This window comes from Arachis duranensis, chromosome 8, assembly GCF_000817695.3.
Source record: "Arachis duranensis cultivar V14167 chromosome 8, aradu.V14167.gnm2.J7QH, whole genome shotgun sequence".
Classification (NCBI taxonomy): Eukaryota; Viridiplantae; Streptophyta; class Magnoliopsida; order Fabales; family Fabaceae; genus Arachis; species Arachis duranensis.
Genome location: NC_029779.3, coordinates 48,496,830 through 48,514,235, shown reverse-complemented (window position 1 = coordinate 48,514,235; position 17,406 = coordinate 48,496,830). Strand labels below are relative to the sequence as shown.

Sequence of the window (17,406 nt, the reverse complement as noted above, 5' to 3'; positions counted from 1 at the left end):
GAAATTGTCAAATATATATGATTTTATTGGATGAGGAGTTTTACTGATGTTTGGCAAGATTTTTTTTTTCTTTTTTGGGAGGGTCAGAATCAGTCTTGTCCTATTACACCTAATTACTTCAAATATTTTTGATTTTTCTACACACATACTTTTCTTTTCTTTTCTTTTCTTTTCTTTTCTTGTCCTATTACATCTACATATTTCTCATTCTCTCTTTTGTTTACTATTCATCATCTTGAAATATAAATTGATATTTTCTATTATTAAATAGAAGATAAATAATAAAAATGAAATTGTGAACCAACTTTTCACGTATAATACAATTGTGCCTATTAATTCCTTAGTAGAAATTAATCACCTTTTCCTCGTTGAACCTAGTTGAATAATCACTTAGTTAACTTATATTATGTAAAACTCTTGGTGAGATTTGATCATATGATACAATCTCAAAATTTAAGATGGATGGACATTACAACAATGTGAGATTATACTATATATTATATTATATATAGCTATATACAACAGAAGAAGATAACTATGAACAGGTGACCCAAAAGGCCTCTTGGGCTAGTTGCTTTCTGTTGCCTAATTCAAAATCCATGCCCAGTGTGGTCCTCAATGTTTTTTTTGTCTCAATCTTAGTTGTGGCTTAAGCTTTTGTTGGAGCAGACCCAAAAAGAAAAGGAGGGTGTGTGAGCATGTCATCTGCTTGATATCAGACCAACAATTTCACTGCTAGGTTCTGATTTAAGCATGAGAGGAGTCTTGCCTTGTTTATCTACTACATGTGTATTGGCCCCCCTGAAAATAATAAAATTAAGGATTAATTGTATGTACTGTAAGAGTCATTTAGATATTTAATTGTATGTACCGTTAGAAATGGAAAAAAAGTTTATACTTTATACACATATCAAATCATGTGTTTATCATATTCACAAAAATGTCTGATTCAACCAAACAATTATCTCAATAATGAACATAAAATGAGTCATAATGAAACTGAATAAATGCCCTGTCCTTTAATAACTACCTCAGAGAGTGGCTGATTCCAACAATTAAAAAAAAAAACCATGCATGAATATAATGCTCTCAAGTGTTGTTATTCACTTGAAAAGTACCAAATGTATATGTATTACTTAAAAAAAACATGCATTATCCAGTCAATTATAACAATGTTTCACTAGCCTTAATTCTATGAAGTTTCTCATGAACTAGATGCTTAGCACATAAAGTAAGATAAGAAATGTGACTACAAGTGCAGAAACAGAATATAACAATAAGAGGCAGGGTAGATCTTCATAGCTAGGATAGATAATTTCAAAGGCATATAATATATAGGACACACAGCATGAAGAAGAATGGGTTTGTCTCCTCTTAAGTGCAGCCTGTGGCAAGTTGCACTTTAGAGCATAAAGTACATCATCTAAACTTCGAGTTAAACCCCAAAATAGGAGAAAAGATCAGGTTTCATTTGAGAAATATTTGTACCAAGGTTTTAATTGAGGAAGAAAAAGAAAATGTATCTATATTTAAAGAGAAAACTGCTTGTTTTGCTGTAAAAGAAAAGTAAACGAAAATGATATTTTTACAATTGCCAAAAGTTGTCCAAAATTGAACAACTTTCAGTTAATAACTTATATTACTAGTTTGTAATTATAGTTTAAAATGTTTGGAACTCGAAAGGGGCTTATAACTTTAGATGAAAAAAGAAAAGAATAAGTTAAAAGACAATGTGCGAGATCCATGTATTAATTACTTTCAGTGAAAGTTGTCCAACAACTTTGTATTGTTGAAATAACACAACTGATAGAGGAAATAGTTAACAGATTAAGGAACAAGGGATAAGCATTCATCCTCTTAGCCTAGAGTGTACTGATAAAAGCTTAAATGGCATATTTTCAAGAACCTATTCACCAACTTCACACTCACATGACATGGACAAAATGGCATGATACTTTCTAACCAGCAGAGTTTGAAATTTTAATTTACAAAATGGAGTTCAAGAACATATTGAACATTGACCAAAACTTTAACTATCTACTAAGTTAACATGTACCTACATTCTCTAGCAATGAATATAACTCTGTAGCTATCAATTCTTTCAGGATTATGGAGCAACATATAGGATTATACTCTTATGAATTAATGCATGTCATTTAAACTTAGTGGTGGGTCTGGCCACTAAAAAAGACCAAGTTAACGGTGCAGTTCCCCATTAACTAAGCTCAAATTGTATGCAGTGAGCCAGTAATTGGTTTGGAGAATAGATATGTGTCTGAGAGAATACACATTGGATAGATTGAACAAGAAAAAAAAAATATATTAAGAGGGTATTTGGACTTGAATAAAATGAAGGTTAACCTTTTGGTCAGGAGCTTAATCCAAAGCGAAGCCTAATGCTAGAATCCAACATCCTTAATCCCAATAAATGCAAAAGTCATCATGGAATTCAAAAATAAATTCAATGTCCCTTAAAATATCCAATAGATTAGTGCAAGCTTAATTCTATCTCGCACTCCTTCGCCATGCAAGAATTTCTCCTTTTACACAGTATTCTAAAGATGGAAAACTTAAATAAAGAACTTTAGCAGAAAATTTTAAAATATACATTTAATTCCCACAGATATATTTCTTTCCAACTAGGAAGCAACTTGAAATTTTCATTAGATTAATGGTTTATTACCTTTGCATGGATGAACCTCTCCTTTAGTGAAATGGGATCATCATATGCAGGTTTTCTTGCATGAAATAATTTGGTTCTGGTGCCCTTGGATGATCTGAATTGGGAAGGTGCATGTCAGAAAAAGTTCTTAAAAGCTAATAAATCCCCTTGGTGTTGGAAATACTTACCCATCAAGAGTATCATCTGTTGAAGTTTTCGAATGCAATAACTCCTCCCAAACTGAGTTTGCAAAGAGATTGCCAAGTGATTGAAACATGCTTAAAACTGAGGAATCCCATACTTTCACATCAAGTGTCAGTGATCTTAAAAGCAACAACCAGACATGGTGTCTAGCAGCCATGATACTGATGCAAAAACTTAAACAAGCAACCTCAACTACTTACTTTGGATATATGTACACCAAGATTTCGATGAACACCAGAACTTACTTTCTTGATGGACAAGTTGCTTGTACTCTATCATTCTTTCAAATAGAGAAACCTGCTCCTCATTGTGACTTTCCCTTGCTTTTTTGTACATATGACACTACTCCTCTATCTTTTAGCATATTGGGAGAGTTGAGATGTCTCTCTAATATCATCTCTATCTTGTAATTCATCAATAGACACTACTCTTCGATTCTAGTTCTAGCAGTTTACCATCTTCAACTCAAGTTAAAAACAGAATGAGTAAAGAGATAGTGGGAAAACCTCAACAATGAAGGGCTCCAACTGATGTAGTAGTTCATATCCCTGCAAGAGAAAGAAGTTTTAGAAATAGCATAGGCGTGATACTCTGTATGGGAAATCCATATGTGATATGTCACAATGTTATATACCTGTCGAAAATATTGAAGATGAGCATCCATTACTCCAGTGACAGCCTCCAAAATTGTGAAGAGCAATAATCTAGGAGATAACATATGTTCTGTATTAAAGAGCTAAACAAATACTATAGTTTACAGTATTGTTCAAAGCAACCTATCTTGTTAACTAAAATTACCAGATTGAAACGGGCTTCTTGCATTGTGCAATTCCTGGAATGTCTCTACCAGATTAGATTCAAAAATTCATGGTGGCCAATGACAACCTAATACAATGTATATTGGAAAAAAAAAACCAAAGGTAAGATTTTGGACGTACCTCCTCTATTGCAATGACGATATCCTGCCTAGTACTTTTCCTCAATGACATTATGGGTGTGTTTGATAAACACATTTGAAGGGAAAAATATGTTAGAACTTCTTGAAATCTTCAATTTTTTGTTTGACTAATTTTCTTTTCTACAAACGCAAAGTGATTTTGTTTATAAAACCACGTCTACAAGAAGCAATAATTTCTAGCTTCTCCCTTGTACTAACGTGTTTTTAGTTATTACCTTCAACATTTATTTTTTTTTTACCAACTCTATCTTTTATACATGTTATTGTATTATTTATAAAATTCTTATTATTTTTCTTTATATGAACTCTTTTTTTTATTATTAATTTTTTTATTAGACATTATATATTTTTATAGTTATAATTTTTGTGTATTATATTTATTATTATCTTTTTATAATAAAATTTATTGATTTCATTAGGTAAAATAAATTAAACAAAAAATTTACCATAAATAATAATAATAGTTAAAAATTATAACCTACTAAAAAAGAATACTAAAAATATTAAAAATATACTATATGAAAAACATATAAAAAAAAAGTATAAAAGAAAAATTAAACATGTATACAAAAATAACATAATTTAATGTCATGTCATTTTTAAGTAATTATCTATCTAAAAGTGATTTTAACTAGTATTATCCAAACAATATTTATTTTATTAAAATTAATTTTAGTATAAAGTTGCTAAACATAAATTATGTTGAGACAAATTTACTTTTAACCAAAATAAATTCTATAAAATCAATTCTATTCAAATTTCAGTTTCACAAACCACAATCCAAACAAAAACTTCTCCCGTGACTGCGAAAAATCCTATGTTAATTGTGTTATGATCAAGAGATATGCCATTGGAGTTTCAACACCTATATTTTGTTTCTCAAAGGTGCTAACTTTTTTCCCGTGGACTTGACAACTTTTAAGTACAAACTTCATCAGCAATTGAGAAGCACCTGGTCATATGCAATGGAAGCCTTGTCAAAACGCTTTCGTGCTTCCTGCAACAATTATTTGAAGCATGAGAAGGCTAAATAAAAAGGGAAGAAAAAAATGCTTCACAAGACATGTGATTTGTAAAGATCTTACTTTTAGCTTAATTCTATGCATTAGCAAAACAACTTAAATGTATATGATAAGAGAAAAGATGTGGTATTGAAAGTTTTTTAGTGTGAAATAACTGATCTATAGTGGGATAAATTATTAAGAAGGATAAAATTGAAAAAGAAATTGGACACAAAACTTATATATTGCCATTATATATTATTATAGATTATATTTGTCAATATATAATAAAAACATATTAACATTAGTTTTAATGTTTAATTTTTAGGATAAATAAAAAGATAGGACCTTTTTTATAAATTAGATGATTAAAAAATTATTTATTATAGAAAAAGTTTAAGTCTATTTTTTTATTATAGAAATATATATAATTCATTTAAATGTAATCAAAATAAATATATATTTATTTAACTTTTTAAATTTACATTAATCATTAAAATCATGATATAATGAATGTAATTCTATAACAAAAATAAAAGTGACTTCATAACTATTTTTTGTTGAAAAAAACATGACTCAATAATTATAGAGTCTAATTTAAACAACTATAGATAAGTAACATAAGTAATAAAAAAGGGACATAAAATTTAACTTTTTTGTTATTTGGTACAAAAATAAATATAGTAAAATAAATCAATATTTTCATACATAATGATATAAAATTTAACATTATCCTTTTCTAAATTATCTATTTTTTTTAGTTTTTATCCTTATTTTTTGTATTTTATTAAACTAACAAATACTAATGTCATTTAATTTTAATTTTTAATTTTTATCATAAATAAAAATATGTGACTTTGTATGCATTAGATAATAAAAGAAATCTCATAATAAAAAAAATTAAATTTACTCATTCGTTACATTTATGGAGTGTAGATGATTTACATAAGAGTTACGAGACTTTTTTTTTTGAATTTTTATTTTTAAAGTAGTATTCATTTCTGAGTGTAATAATTATGAACTAACATGTGTTGGTAGTTAATTGCGATTGAAAAGAAGATAGAAAGAGAATAAAAAACAGAAGAAGGAAGAGGGAATAAGATAATACAAGAGTGGTGGTGAGGTATATGTAGATAGATAATGATAAGAAAAAAGAAATGAAAACTAAAATTAAAAATTCTAAAAGAATAATAAAACTAAAGATAATTTAAAATGTTGAATATAAAATTATAAAAAATATTTTTTTTAACTATTAAAATTATGTGAGAGAAAAAGTAATTTAAATAAAAAATTTTATATATGCTTCAAATTAAATATAATTGAGAAATAAATAAATTTATAAATATTTATAAAATTTTATCTTCATTGTTACACATAGTAAAAATATAACGATTTTAGTATTACATCTAAATTAATTTAAATTCAATTATTTTATATATTAAAAAAGTTAAATAACTAATATTTTTTTATTTTTTATTTAAGTATTTTATACAAAATTTTTGAATGCTTGATATCTTGAATTTTTTTTAAATGATAAAATATGACTTTATAAGTAAGTATAAAAAATAAGTCTCTGTATAATAGTTATACATCTAGATATCTAAATCAAATAAGAAAATAATTCTTTTAACAAATGTTCAACAACTCAAAAGTTAAAGTAATGAATACGTATGGATGAAAGTGATAAACAAAAATAAGAACTGCAATAATGGTAATATGGTATCGTGGTAATTGATTGCGGTTAGAGTTAATAGAATAAGAAAACAAAAAAGGAGAATAAAACAAGGTAACATAATAGTGACAGCAAGACAATAATAGTTATATATGTAAAAAAATAATAAGAGAAAATAATAGTATATTTTTTAATTTAAATTTATTTATTTTATACTTTTACATATACTAATAATTTAAAATATTATATTTTTTATAATTTATTTTTTAATTATTAATATTAAATTTTATAATTTTAAAATAAAAATATAAAAATATTTTTTTAACTCAATAAAAAAGTGGCTGAACAAACACTTGAGCCGCTTGTATATATAGTAAGAATAGATTATAAAATGAGTATAATTTACTGAACGAATTGTCACGGTAAATTTTAGAAGGTTAAATTTAACAGTGTTTGTAGAGTTTTCTAGAGAATTTGAGAATGCTCTAAATGGTTCCAGAACGTTCGAGAATGTTCTAGAATGTCCCGGAATATTCTAGAAGGTTCTAGAATACTTTAGAAGGCCAGAGTATTCTAGAAGAGTGTGGATGTATATAGGAGTATAAATAGTAGTATGGAAGAATCTATAAGTATTTAGAAAGTTGTGGTATGATGGATATTTGTAAAGAAGGTTCTAGATGATTAATCTAGACCGTTGATTAGATTTAATCCTAACCATACATTGAGGAGGAAGATGACTACAAATAAGAGGTGAGAGTTAGTGTGAATCATTTATAACAAACACTTGAGCAATAAAGTGTTCTTTCTACCAAACTTCCTTTCTCTTGTGTTTTCTTGTGTTTTTAACTTTCTTGCTAAGTATTAAATGTTAGGCTAACTTGGTCTTAACTCAAGAAATTGAGTAAGTTCGAGTGTCGATACGGTAATGTTGGAGTGTGTCCAAGGGGATGATATCAAAATCAAAACGAGGATAAATGTTGACTAAAAAATTGATCCGCCGTAGCATGCAATGCATTATTGATGCAAGTGAAGAACTGACACGTCACGGACACCAAAAAGTAAACAAAACATTCTGAATCAACGTAACACCACACTACACTACAAAGGAAACGGGGCAAAACTCAAATCCACGCTCATCACGATGAAACCAGGCAACTACCTCACATGTCACTTTTAATGGCCCATTATGGGCTATGGCATTATAAGAAACTTATGTGCACATCTTTAATAATTGGATATTTTAGTTAATATTTAAAATAGTTTTTGAAATTTAATTTTTTAATTTTTAATTAATTTAATTATATTTTGAAATGTTAAGATATGATTTAAATTTTTTTTTTGTTTATTTTCATCACCAAAAAAATGACATAATACAATTAAACAACGTTCATGTCAGTAGAAAAATGACGTAAGACGCTATTTTTCTTTTTTTTATTACTTTTTCAATATCTGAACCTCTTATCATCCTATTGTCACTACGCTTAATCATACCTTCCCAATCCCATTATTCTCATCTCCCCCTCTCCCAACTGTCAAATAATTTGACATATTTGAGAAAATTATTTAACGTAATAGTTATCCATACATTAATTGTCGTTTCATGTGAATATTGACTCCATAAATACTTCGTTTCCAAACTAACTTTCTCATTTGATTGAAAAACCATTAACTATGTGATCCGAAATTTGATTCCTAACGATAAATGTAAAACATATCCTATATCTAATTCTTATTCTTAGTCATAAAATGATTTCGAAGTCTTCAAAATTTTGGTCCTACTCGACAAATAATGATTCAGGTATAATAAAATAATAATAATAATAATCGCGTTCCACATACATTATTGACTATATATATATATATGTGTGTGTGTGTGTCTGTGTTTTCCTTGTACTTGGTTTTTTCATGATGGTGGCTACTTCGATAATGGAGAGTGTAGTGTGTTCCTGTTTGTGTGTTTTGGTGTTGTTGGGGTGTTTCATTTCATCAACGGAATCAAAGTACATAAAGTACAACACAAGTTCAAACATTGTAGCTGGGAAGCTCAATGTTCACTTGGTTGCTCACACTCATGATGATGTTGGTTGGTTGAAGACCGTTGATCAGTACTATGTCGGTTCCAATAACTCAATTCAGGGAGCGTGCGTTCAAAATGTGCTCGATTCGCTTGTGCCTGCATTGTTGGCGGACAAGAATCGCAGGTTTATATATGTTGAACAGGCAAGCTAAGGCTCTATCTGTTTTGATTTATCTGAATCATGATGATATTATTGTGGAAATTGCTGTGGTTGAAATTTGTTGGTGCATTGGAATTTGTAGGCATTTTTCCAGCGTTGGTGGAGAGAACAAAGTGAAGTTGTTCAGAACATAGTCAAACAGCTGGTCAACTCTGGTCAATTGGAGTTCATGTATTTAAACAATTTTACCCATTTCATATTGATTCAAAGTTGTATCTAATTTGGAGTCTGCTCTATAATTTGCATTATCTCACTTCTGTTGCCTGAGATTAATATGATAATCACTTCTGTTGCATTATTTTCAAATTTGCAGAAATGGGGGTATGGTTATGCATGATGAGGCTACTACACATTACATTGACATGATTGATCAAACAACACTTGGACACCATTTCATCAAACAAGAATTTGGTAAAACCCCAAGAATAGGATGGCAAATCGATCCGTTTGGACATTCGGCGGTGCAAGCATACTTGTTGAGTGCACAGGTAGGTGTGTGTTTGTGAGTTAAGATCCAAACCTGTTTTGAGAAGGAAACAGATATAGAAACAAACAAAATATCTCTATCCTGAGACCTAATTTACCCAATTTCTTGGTATTTCTGTCTTGAGACACTTGCCAAACACAATTTTAGTATATCTTGGTATTTTTTACATAGTGTTTCTTCCACCTGTTTCCCTAGCATGGTTATGCAAAATGCTTGTTGGCATAGGTTGGGTTTGATTCCCTATTCTTTGCGCGGATCGATTACCAAGACAGAGCTAAGAGGAAAGATGAAAAATCTCTTGAAGTTGTGTGGCAGGCCTCTAAGAGCCTTGGTTCATCTGAGCAAGTAAGTAATCCAACTTGTTTATGCTTTACACTGATTGATGCTGCATAAAGAAAAAATGTTCTTGAACATTTTCCATTTTTTGGCTTCTAAAGTATGCTTCTACTAATTGATCCTTAATATTGTGATGTTTATGTAGATATTTTCAGGTGCATTCCCTAAGAACTATGAACCTCCTGCTAATTTCTACTATGAAGTAAATGATGATTCTCCAATTGTACAGGTAGGAATCTAACTCAAGTATTATTCTTCAGGGCTAACTAGTGTTCATTTAAAAATGTGTGGTTTTTAACTTGAAGGATGATGTCAATTTGTTTGACTACAATGTCCCTGAACGTGTAAATGAGTTCGTTGCAGCAGCGATTTCTCAGGTGTGGAACTTATCCTTAGATAGCTGTTTTGTTCTAAATTTGTATTCCTTTTAAGTTCATAAGATGCTTTGAAGTTTTATAGACTGCTGGCTATCCTGTTTCAGGCGAATATTACGCGAACCAATCATATAATGTGGACAATGGGGACAGATTTCAAGTACCAATATGCACATACCTGGTTTCGCCAATTGGATAAGTTTATTCACTATGTTAATCAAGTTAATATCATCAACAATTTCCTTAATTCATCACTTTCTTTTTACTTAAGTATTGATTTCAAGCTATGTACTATCTTCCATCTTGGCCTGCTAAATTTGACTGAATCTAAATTAAATAAAACTTGTTTTGTTAAGCATTTGTGTGTTTAGAATTTTTTGAGATACTAATGGTACTTCTGGACAATGCTTCTTCAGGATGGCCGGGTTCATGCCCTTTACTCAACCCCATCCATATACACCGATGCGAAACATGCTGCTAATGAGGCCTGGCCAATCAAGACTGAAGACTACTTTCCGTGAGTCCGAATGCGAATAATTCAATGAATAAGCTGTCAACTTAAAATCAATCCTTCCAACTTGTTGTTTATATATTTGTGCATGAATTTGTTAGGTATGCTGATGTGGAAAATGGCTATTGGACGGGGTATTTTACAAGTAGGCCAGCTATCAAAGGCTATGTTAGATTCTCAAGTGGCTACTACTTGGTAATCCTTCTAAGTACTTACTATTATTGTTAAGTTCACCCAAATATTCTATGCAAATGTCTTCATTCAAATGTATATTAGAATCTCATTAGAATTCAGAACTCCACAATCTGGTTCTTATTGTGAAATAGGCAGCAAGGCAGTTAGAGTATTTTAAAGGGAAGAGTGCCTTAGGTCCAAAAACTGATTCTTTGGCTGATGCTTTGGCTATTGCTCAACACCACGACGCAGTATCCGGTACAGAAAAGCAGCATGTGGCTAATGATTATGCGAAACGGCTTTCAATAGGCTATACAGAGGTAAATAATTGCTTGTATATGTGCTCTTGGATCTTCTTTTTTTCTTTTGGTCTTAAATAGAATCTCAAAAATGTTATCATGTGATATGTTATTCAGGCTGAGAAGGTTGTTGCAGCATCACTTTCTTACTTGACAGATGCACCAAAAGCTGGTCATCAGATTCCTCAGGTTAAATTTCAACAGGTAAGTGGTGAATATGTGAACTATTAAGTTGTTAGTTATCACATAATTCAAATGGCTTTTTTCTTGTTTCTCCCTTCACATGATATTCATAACATTTTCACAATGGTGAATATAGAGTTATTAATTCTTACTTATATCTTTTCTCTTCTGTGTTCCATCTTGTCATTTTAGTGTCCACTTCTGAACATAAGTTATTGTCCTGCGTCAGAAACTGACTTCTCGAATGGAAAAGACCTGGTGAGGATCAATGACATCTAAATCCATTGCTTATTGGAACACAATTTTTTATATATCAAGAATCTTCTGAGATAATGGCTTTTCTGTAGGTTGTAGTTGTTTACAATCCACTTGGATGGAAAAGTAGAGAGGATGTAATAAGGATCCCTGTGAGTCTTTTTTCCTTCAACCATTACTGTCTTCAATATCTTTATTTCAATATATGATGGACAATATACTAGCATATTGATAGTCATTTTGACACTGTTGTTATATTTATAAATCAATATAGCAACAAAGTCAAAACGACTATCAATATGGAATGAAGTATCAACTACATTTGCAAGCATTTTCATGCTTTGCTTTTATGTGGCAATCAATGCCTTTTTAGGTAAAGCATTGCACATTTATGATGCATTTTATTTCCTTGTTCAATTGAGTTAACTTATGTTCATGAATTGCCATGAATGAAAAGTGTTTCAAACTCAAAACAGGAAAATCATATTGCAAGAACAAACACTGTTTCTGCTTGAAGTAACTTGTCTATCAACTTTTCTGTAGGTTGTAAGCGAATATGTTGTTGTTCGAGATTCAAGTGGAAAACAAATCCAATCACAGCTGCTACCAATACTGGATACTTTTATTGGTTTGAGAAAGTACTACACTGCAGCATACGTGGGAGTATCTTCAACTGTAAAACCTAAATACTGGCTTGCATTTTCGGCTACTGTCCCGCCACTTGGTTTTAGCACTTACTATGTATCTAAAGCTAAACAAGCAGGTTAATCCTCATGGGTGATCCAATTCTCAGAACATGATGAGTCATGCTTATGATAGCAACTAAGAAAAACTTTTTGTATGTGATAACTGATAAAATTATTGTTTTTACTGCTATTGCAGCTACTATTTCAGATACATATACACCATACAAATCAAGGAATCAGAAGGATACAATTGAAGTTGGTCCAGGAAACTTGAAACTGATTTATTCCGAGAAGGAAGCAAAACTCATTGAATACATCAACAGCAAAAGCAAGGTATGCAATTTGGATGGAACCTTACTTTTCCACTTCATTCTCTTACATTTGTCACTTTGAAAATCTAGTATATCATTGTACTTAGATACAATTTATATCCAAATACATTGATCTAAGAATTTACTAGATTTTTAACAGCGAAAAATAAAAGGGAACAAAGGGTGTATAGATTAAGATTTTATAAGGCATGTGTTCTAAATTTTTGCTCACAATGAAAGGTCAAAGAATCCATAGACCAGGCATACAAATATTATTCTTCATATGGAGATGATGGAACACAAACTTCTCAGGTGATACATTTTCCTGTACTCAGAATTTTGATCAGGCATAGATGAATTGATTGTTATGTGAGAACTTATTAAAGTTATTGATTTAAATGTTCTAAATTGTTAAAAGCCTTCCGGCGCATATATTTTTCGCCCCAATGGTTCATCAGTTCCAATCAAATCAGACAGAAAGGTGAAAATCTCTTATCAGAACTCTTGTGATGTTCAATCATGAATACTCTATGGTAGCAAGAGACTAATAACTGTTCTTAGTTGAGATCTTTCAGTCTCCTCTCACAGTCTTCCGGGGGCCAATTGTGCATGAAGTTCATCAGAAGATTAGCTCATGGATATACCAGGTAGTACTTAACTTTCTTTCTAAGAACACTTAAATATGTCAGTGAAGCTTGGACATGCCAAAATTTGAATGAAGACATTGACAACCTAGATAATAAATAGTTAGTTGAACTTTAAGCTTAACAACTTTCTTTATAACCTTCATACACAATTATATGAGAGGTTGAGAGCTACCTACTTCCATGAAGATGTCTTCATGTGAAGATCATATTTTGAACTGTTATGGTTCAGTCAAACATGTCAAACCATCTAACGGTTCATAATATCGTCTTAATCTTCATGGAAGTAGCCACCTTATTTTAATGCTTGTGCTTGCTACGGAAAACAAAATTCTCTTTGATTCAGGTTGGACCTATACCTACTGATGATGGAGTTGGTAAAGAAATTGCAACAGAGATTACAACAAGTGTAGCAAGTAGCAAAACCTTTTACACCGATTCCAATGGACGCGATTTCATCGAAAGGGTAGGCCTAATAGGTTGATCAGCTGATTTAGAGTTCTCAATATGAGCCTAGGCAAATGTATTATAATTATGGTATTCCTGATTTGTTGCTAAAACGGTGTACACTTTACAGATTCGAGACTATAGAAAAGACTGGAAATTGCAAGTAAATCAACCTGTTGCTGGAAATTATTACCCTGTATGTTGTTCTGTTGAATCAAGTCTGTTGCAATTATGCTAATACCAATACACATGAATGATTATTGAAATCTAGTTTTTTGTTTCAGATCAACCTTGGGATTTACCTGAAAGATAAAAGTAAAGAGCTCTCTATATTGGTAGATAGGTCTGTGGGGGGATCCAGCATCAAAGATGGGCAATTAGAACTAATGATTCATAGGTTTGTTAATTGTTATGCTTTGTTGAACTTTTTAAACTAATTAATTATGTATCATTCTAAACTCTTAATTCTACCAATCAAATTGTTATAGGAGATTGCTTGTAGATGATTCTAGAGGTGTTGGTGAGCCGCTGAATGAAACAGTTTGCATCCATGATAAGTGCGCCGGGTTAACTGTAAGTAGATTCAATCAATCTCTGGAATTTTTAGTTGGCAAGACCATAAGTTATGCACTTATGCATAATTTTTTCAATATGATATATTTGTTTTGCAGGTACTAGGGAAGTACTATTTCAAGATTGATCCTGTGGGAGACGGTGCGAGATGGCGTCGATCATTTGGTCAGGAGATATACTCGCCGTTTCTATTAGCCTTCACAGAGGTAGTAGTTAAAGAGTGGCTTTTAGAAGCATTTGAATTGCTCTGTTGGCTGAACTTGTGAAAAAATACTTGCATGCTCTAAGAACATTTACACTACTCTCTTTTCGCATTTTTTCCTAGAGTGAAGGTAACTGGGGAGACTCCCATGTTACAACTTTCTCAGGAATAAATCCATCATACAGCTTGCCAGATAACGTTGCAGTCATAACCCTTCAGGTGAGTATCAGTTACCTTTGTTAATGAAGAGAGATTTTAAGATTTTAATATTTTCAATGAATTTGTGTAAGTTCAATAATGAAGCACTCTTGAATGTTTATATGACTTTTGATAATGTCATGCTATTTTCTTGAGCTTTGTAGGATCTAGGTGATGGAAAAGTTCTCCTAAGGCTTGCACACTTATACGAGGTACATTCTATTTGTTATAGATTCTTACCATGAATTAATCTCTGCATAGCTTAGAAATATGGGATGGTTTTGTTCCTTTTCTGCATTATATTTGGTTTTCTACATACTGAATTTTCTATTTTTGATAATAAATTCAAGGTTGGTGAGGACAAGTATCTCTCAGCTAAGGCAACTGTAGAACTCAAAAAGGTGTTCCACAACAAACAGGTAGAACAACAACATGAATCACAACTTATAATGTTTTTGTGTTTTCCATTGATGATTAGGAGCTAGCTTAACTCTGCCTATGTTTACATAGCCGGTCCCAAGCCCGGAAAAATGAGGAGAGTTGTTCGGTGTGGGACAACCAACATAAAACAATGTCGCATCCTAATGCATGGCCATGACGCAATGACGTCTTTGAAGCCATGTTGGGTTGTGTCAGGTTTGCGACAGCCGATGTAAAACAAGGTCGCATCTCAAAACATGGACATGACACAATGATGTCTTTGATCCATGTAGGCGAGTCCACTTAGTGGGAAAAAGCTGTCTCGAAATTGATTAGGAGCTAGCATAGTAGTAGACCAAGTCTTGAGCTGTGAGCCTTATTCCAAACGTTAATAGTTTAGGATTTAGAGTTTAGGATTTAACCTTATTTCTGTACCAAATCATTGCAAAATTTGTCTAAAGTATTTCATGACATAAATATAATTCTCCATGGTGCTTAGGTTATCAAAATAAGTGAGATGAGCTTATCTGCAAACCAAGAAAGAGCAGAAATGGAGAGGAAGAGATTGGCATGGAAAGTCAAAGGATCAACTCAAGAACCACATATTTCAAGGGGAGGACCAGTTGATCCTCAAAAGCTTGTTGTAGAGCTTGCTCCAATGGAAATAAGGACCTTTATTATAAGTTTCAAGCATTAAGGTCCTCAAGGACCACTATTGCAAAATAAGAGTTAAGTGTGCTTATTCAAATAGTGAGAACAAAAAGAACATTTCTCTTGCAATTTAAAAAATAAGTAATGCATTCAAATATGTCCATTGTGTGAGGACATAGTATCATGTAGGCTAGCAACCTAAAATGAAGGGGTTGTTTGTTTGGCTAAGGTTGTATGAACTTTAGTTTCTTACCAATAAAGGTTATATTGTCCCTATGCTCTTATCTTTCACATGCAATGCAACTAGACTCATAACTGCATATTTTGGTTTTGCTACAAAGGTGAAAACTCATGTACAGTCGACTTTACGTGAAGTTGATATCTAAGAGTCGTTGGATGAAAATTTAGTCAAATCAGTCAAATCATTTAATGGCTCTCAGATATCAACTTCATGTGAAGTTAACTTCATCTGAATTTCCATCTGCTAGAAATAAAACATAAATGATTGATAAATATATTTAGACATAAAAATAGTTAGAAATCCAAGTAAGAAAAAAAAAAGATAAATGTAACAAAATTTTATGGGTAATTTATGATGTAGTGAAAATTTGATACAATAATATTTAAAAAACAAAAAGAATCAGACAATTAATAAATATTAAATAAGATCAATTTATTTTTTTTTCTCTCTAGTATTACCAAATTTGATAATATAGCAAAATGTTAAGTAGCTTTGATATCTTTGACTGCATTGAATTATTGAAATCACATTGATATCCAATAATATTAGTGTTTCATATTAGGCCATGGCAAATACAATTTGTCATTAAAAAATATTTTATATATTCTCTATCCAAATATAAAAGTATATTTTTCTCAGAAAAGAATGTTAGTTTTATCATTTAGCCAATCTTAATGTGTGTATAAATTGATTTGTACAATTATTGTATTTTCTAAACATAATATCTAATTATGTATTTTCATGAGTAAATTATTAAATTACTATTTTTATTTATAAAAGTTAAAATATCGATAAAGTTATTCAAAAATAAATAAAATTAGTTTTTTTTATTTAAACGTTAGTTTTATTCATAAATAAATTTACAATCTCACTATATTTATATCTTTTATAATAAATACTATTTTAATATCAGTATTTTTTAAACAATCAAACACACAATTTTTTGTTTTATCAGTTAAAAAATAATTTAGATATACAATTAATTAGTAACAACCATATTTTATAGGGTGGTAATAGTGTTTAATATATGAATAATGTTTTTCATAAATTTATTGGTTTTCTAAATTTTTATAGATAAAAATGAAAAATTATTTTTTTTAAAATGTAAAGTATATTTTTTGCCTTTAAAATTTGTCAAAATTTTTAAAAATATCTTTAAATTTCATTTTATTCTGATTTTATCCCAAAATTTGTTGATTTGTATCAAATATATTCTTGATAGCTAAACTTTCAAAAAATTTAAGATCAATCTAATAATAATTCATGATAATTATTTTTAGTTTGTTTTTATTGATAGTTGTTCTTATAAATTGTTGCTAANAAAACTTTTAAAAACGAAAAATATACTTTACTTTTTGTAATATAAAATTACGTCTAAACTATTTTATCAAATAAAATATATCTTTTAAGAATTATTTTATTATGATCTTTAAAAGATTATTTTATCAAAATCTAAACCTTTGAAAACCAAAAAAATTATTTATTCACCAATCAGCTATAACTCAAAATGACATAATCTCTCTATACTCACTTAAAGTTGCGAATTTGAATCTCCTTATTTTTTTTTAAATTACTCTCTTTGATATTTAATATGATTATTGAAGAACTTGATTGAGAAAGAAAACAAGTTAGGAGGCTTTCGGTGCAGCAATTTCATTCTCCATATTGTAACCTTCATAC

The 17,406-nt window shown here is 30.4% G+C and overlaps 1 protein-coding gene and 1 long non-coding RNA gene across 2 annotated transcripts; one reads left to right on the top strand and one right to left on the bottom strand.

Annotated features, from left to right (window-relative positions):
* Positions 1 to 482: 482 nt before the first annotated feature.
* LOC107463501 (uncharacterized) lies at positions 483 to 3,765 on the bottom strand. The gene is made up of 5 exons (XR_001586928.3): positions 3,665 to 3,765; positions 3,501 to 3,570; positions 2,851 to 3,414; positions 2,684 to 2,777; positions 483 to 801 (listed from the first exon to the last, which is right to left on the bottom strand). It is a non-coding gene; the product is annotated as an uncharacterized LOC107463501 (long non-coding RNA).
* Positions 3,766 to 8,387: 4,622 nt separating this feature from the next.
* LOC107463445 (probable alpha-mannosidase At5g13980) lies at positions 8,388 to 15,761 on the top strand. Its single transcript, XM_052253446.1, has 27 exons — positions 8,388 to 8,717; positions 8,817 to 8,905; positions 9,048 to 9,222; positions 9,447 to 9,566; positions 9,703 to 9,786; positions 9,863 to 9,934; positions 10,039 to 10,152; positions 10,348 to 10,448; positions 10,544 to 10,637; positions 10,769 to 10,936; positions 11,033 to 11,119; positions 11,291 to 11,356; positions 11,446 to 11,505; positions 11,897 to 12,116; positions 12,236 to 12,372; positions 12,591 to 12,662; positions 12,769 to 12,831; positions 12,926 to 12,997; positions 13,305 to 13,460; positions 13,572 to 13,637; positions 13,726 to 13,838; positions 13,930 to 14,014; positions 14,113 to 14,220; positions 14,340 to 14,435; positions 14,579 to 14,626; positions 14,765 to 14,833; positions 15,334 to 15,761. Exons 1-27 carry the CDS (start codon positions 8,403 to 8,405, stop codon positions 15,529 to 15,531), a joined length of 3,048 nt encoding a protein of 1,015 aa, XP_052109406.1. The 5' UTR covers positions 8,388 to 8,402; the 3' UTR covers positions 15,532 to 15,761.
* Positions 15,762 to 17,406: the final 1,645 nt, after the last annotated feature.

Bases quoted from the DNA above. Each gene is read 5' to 3' on its own strand.
- LOC107463445 (XM_052253446.1), top strand. From the start codon at position 8,403: ATGATGGTGGCTACTTCGATAATGGAGAGTGTAGTGTGTTCCTGTTTG. The intron at 10,638-10,768 runs GTAATCCTTCTA...ATTGTGAAATAG, and splicing joins TCTCAAGTGGCTACTACTTG to GCAGCAAGGCAGTTAGAGTA. The intron at 13,461-13,571 runs GTAGGCCTAATA...TACACTTTACAG, and splicing joins GACGCGATTTCATCGAAAGG to ATTCGAGACTATAGAAAAGA.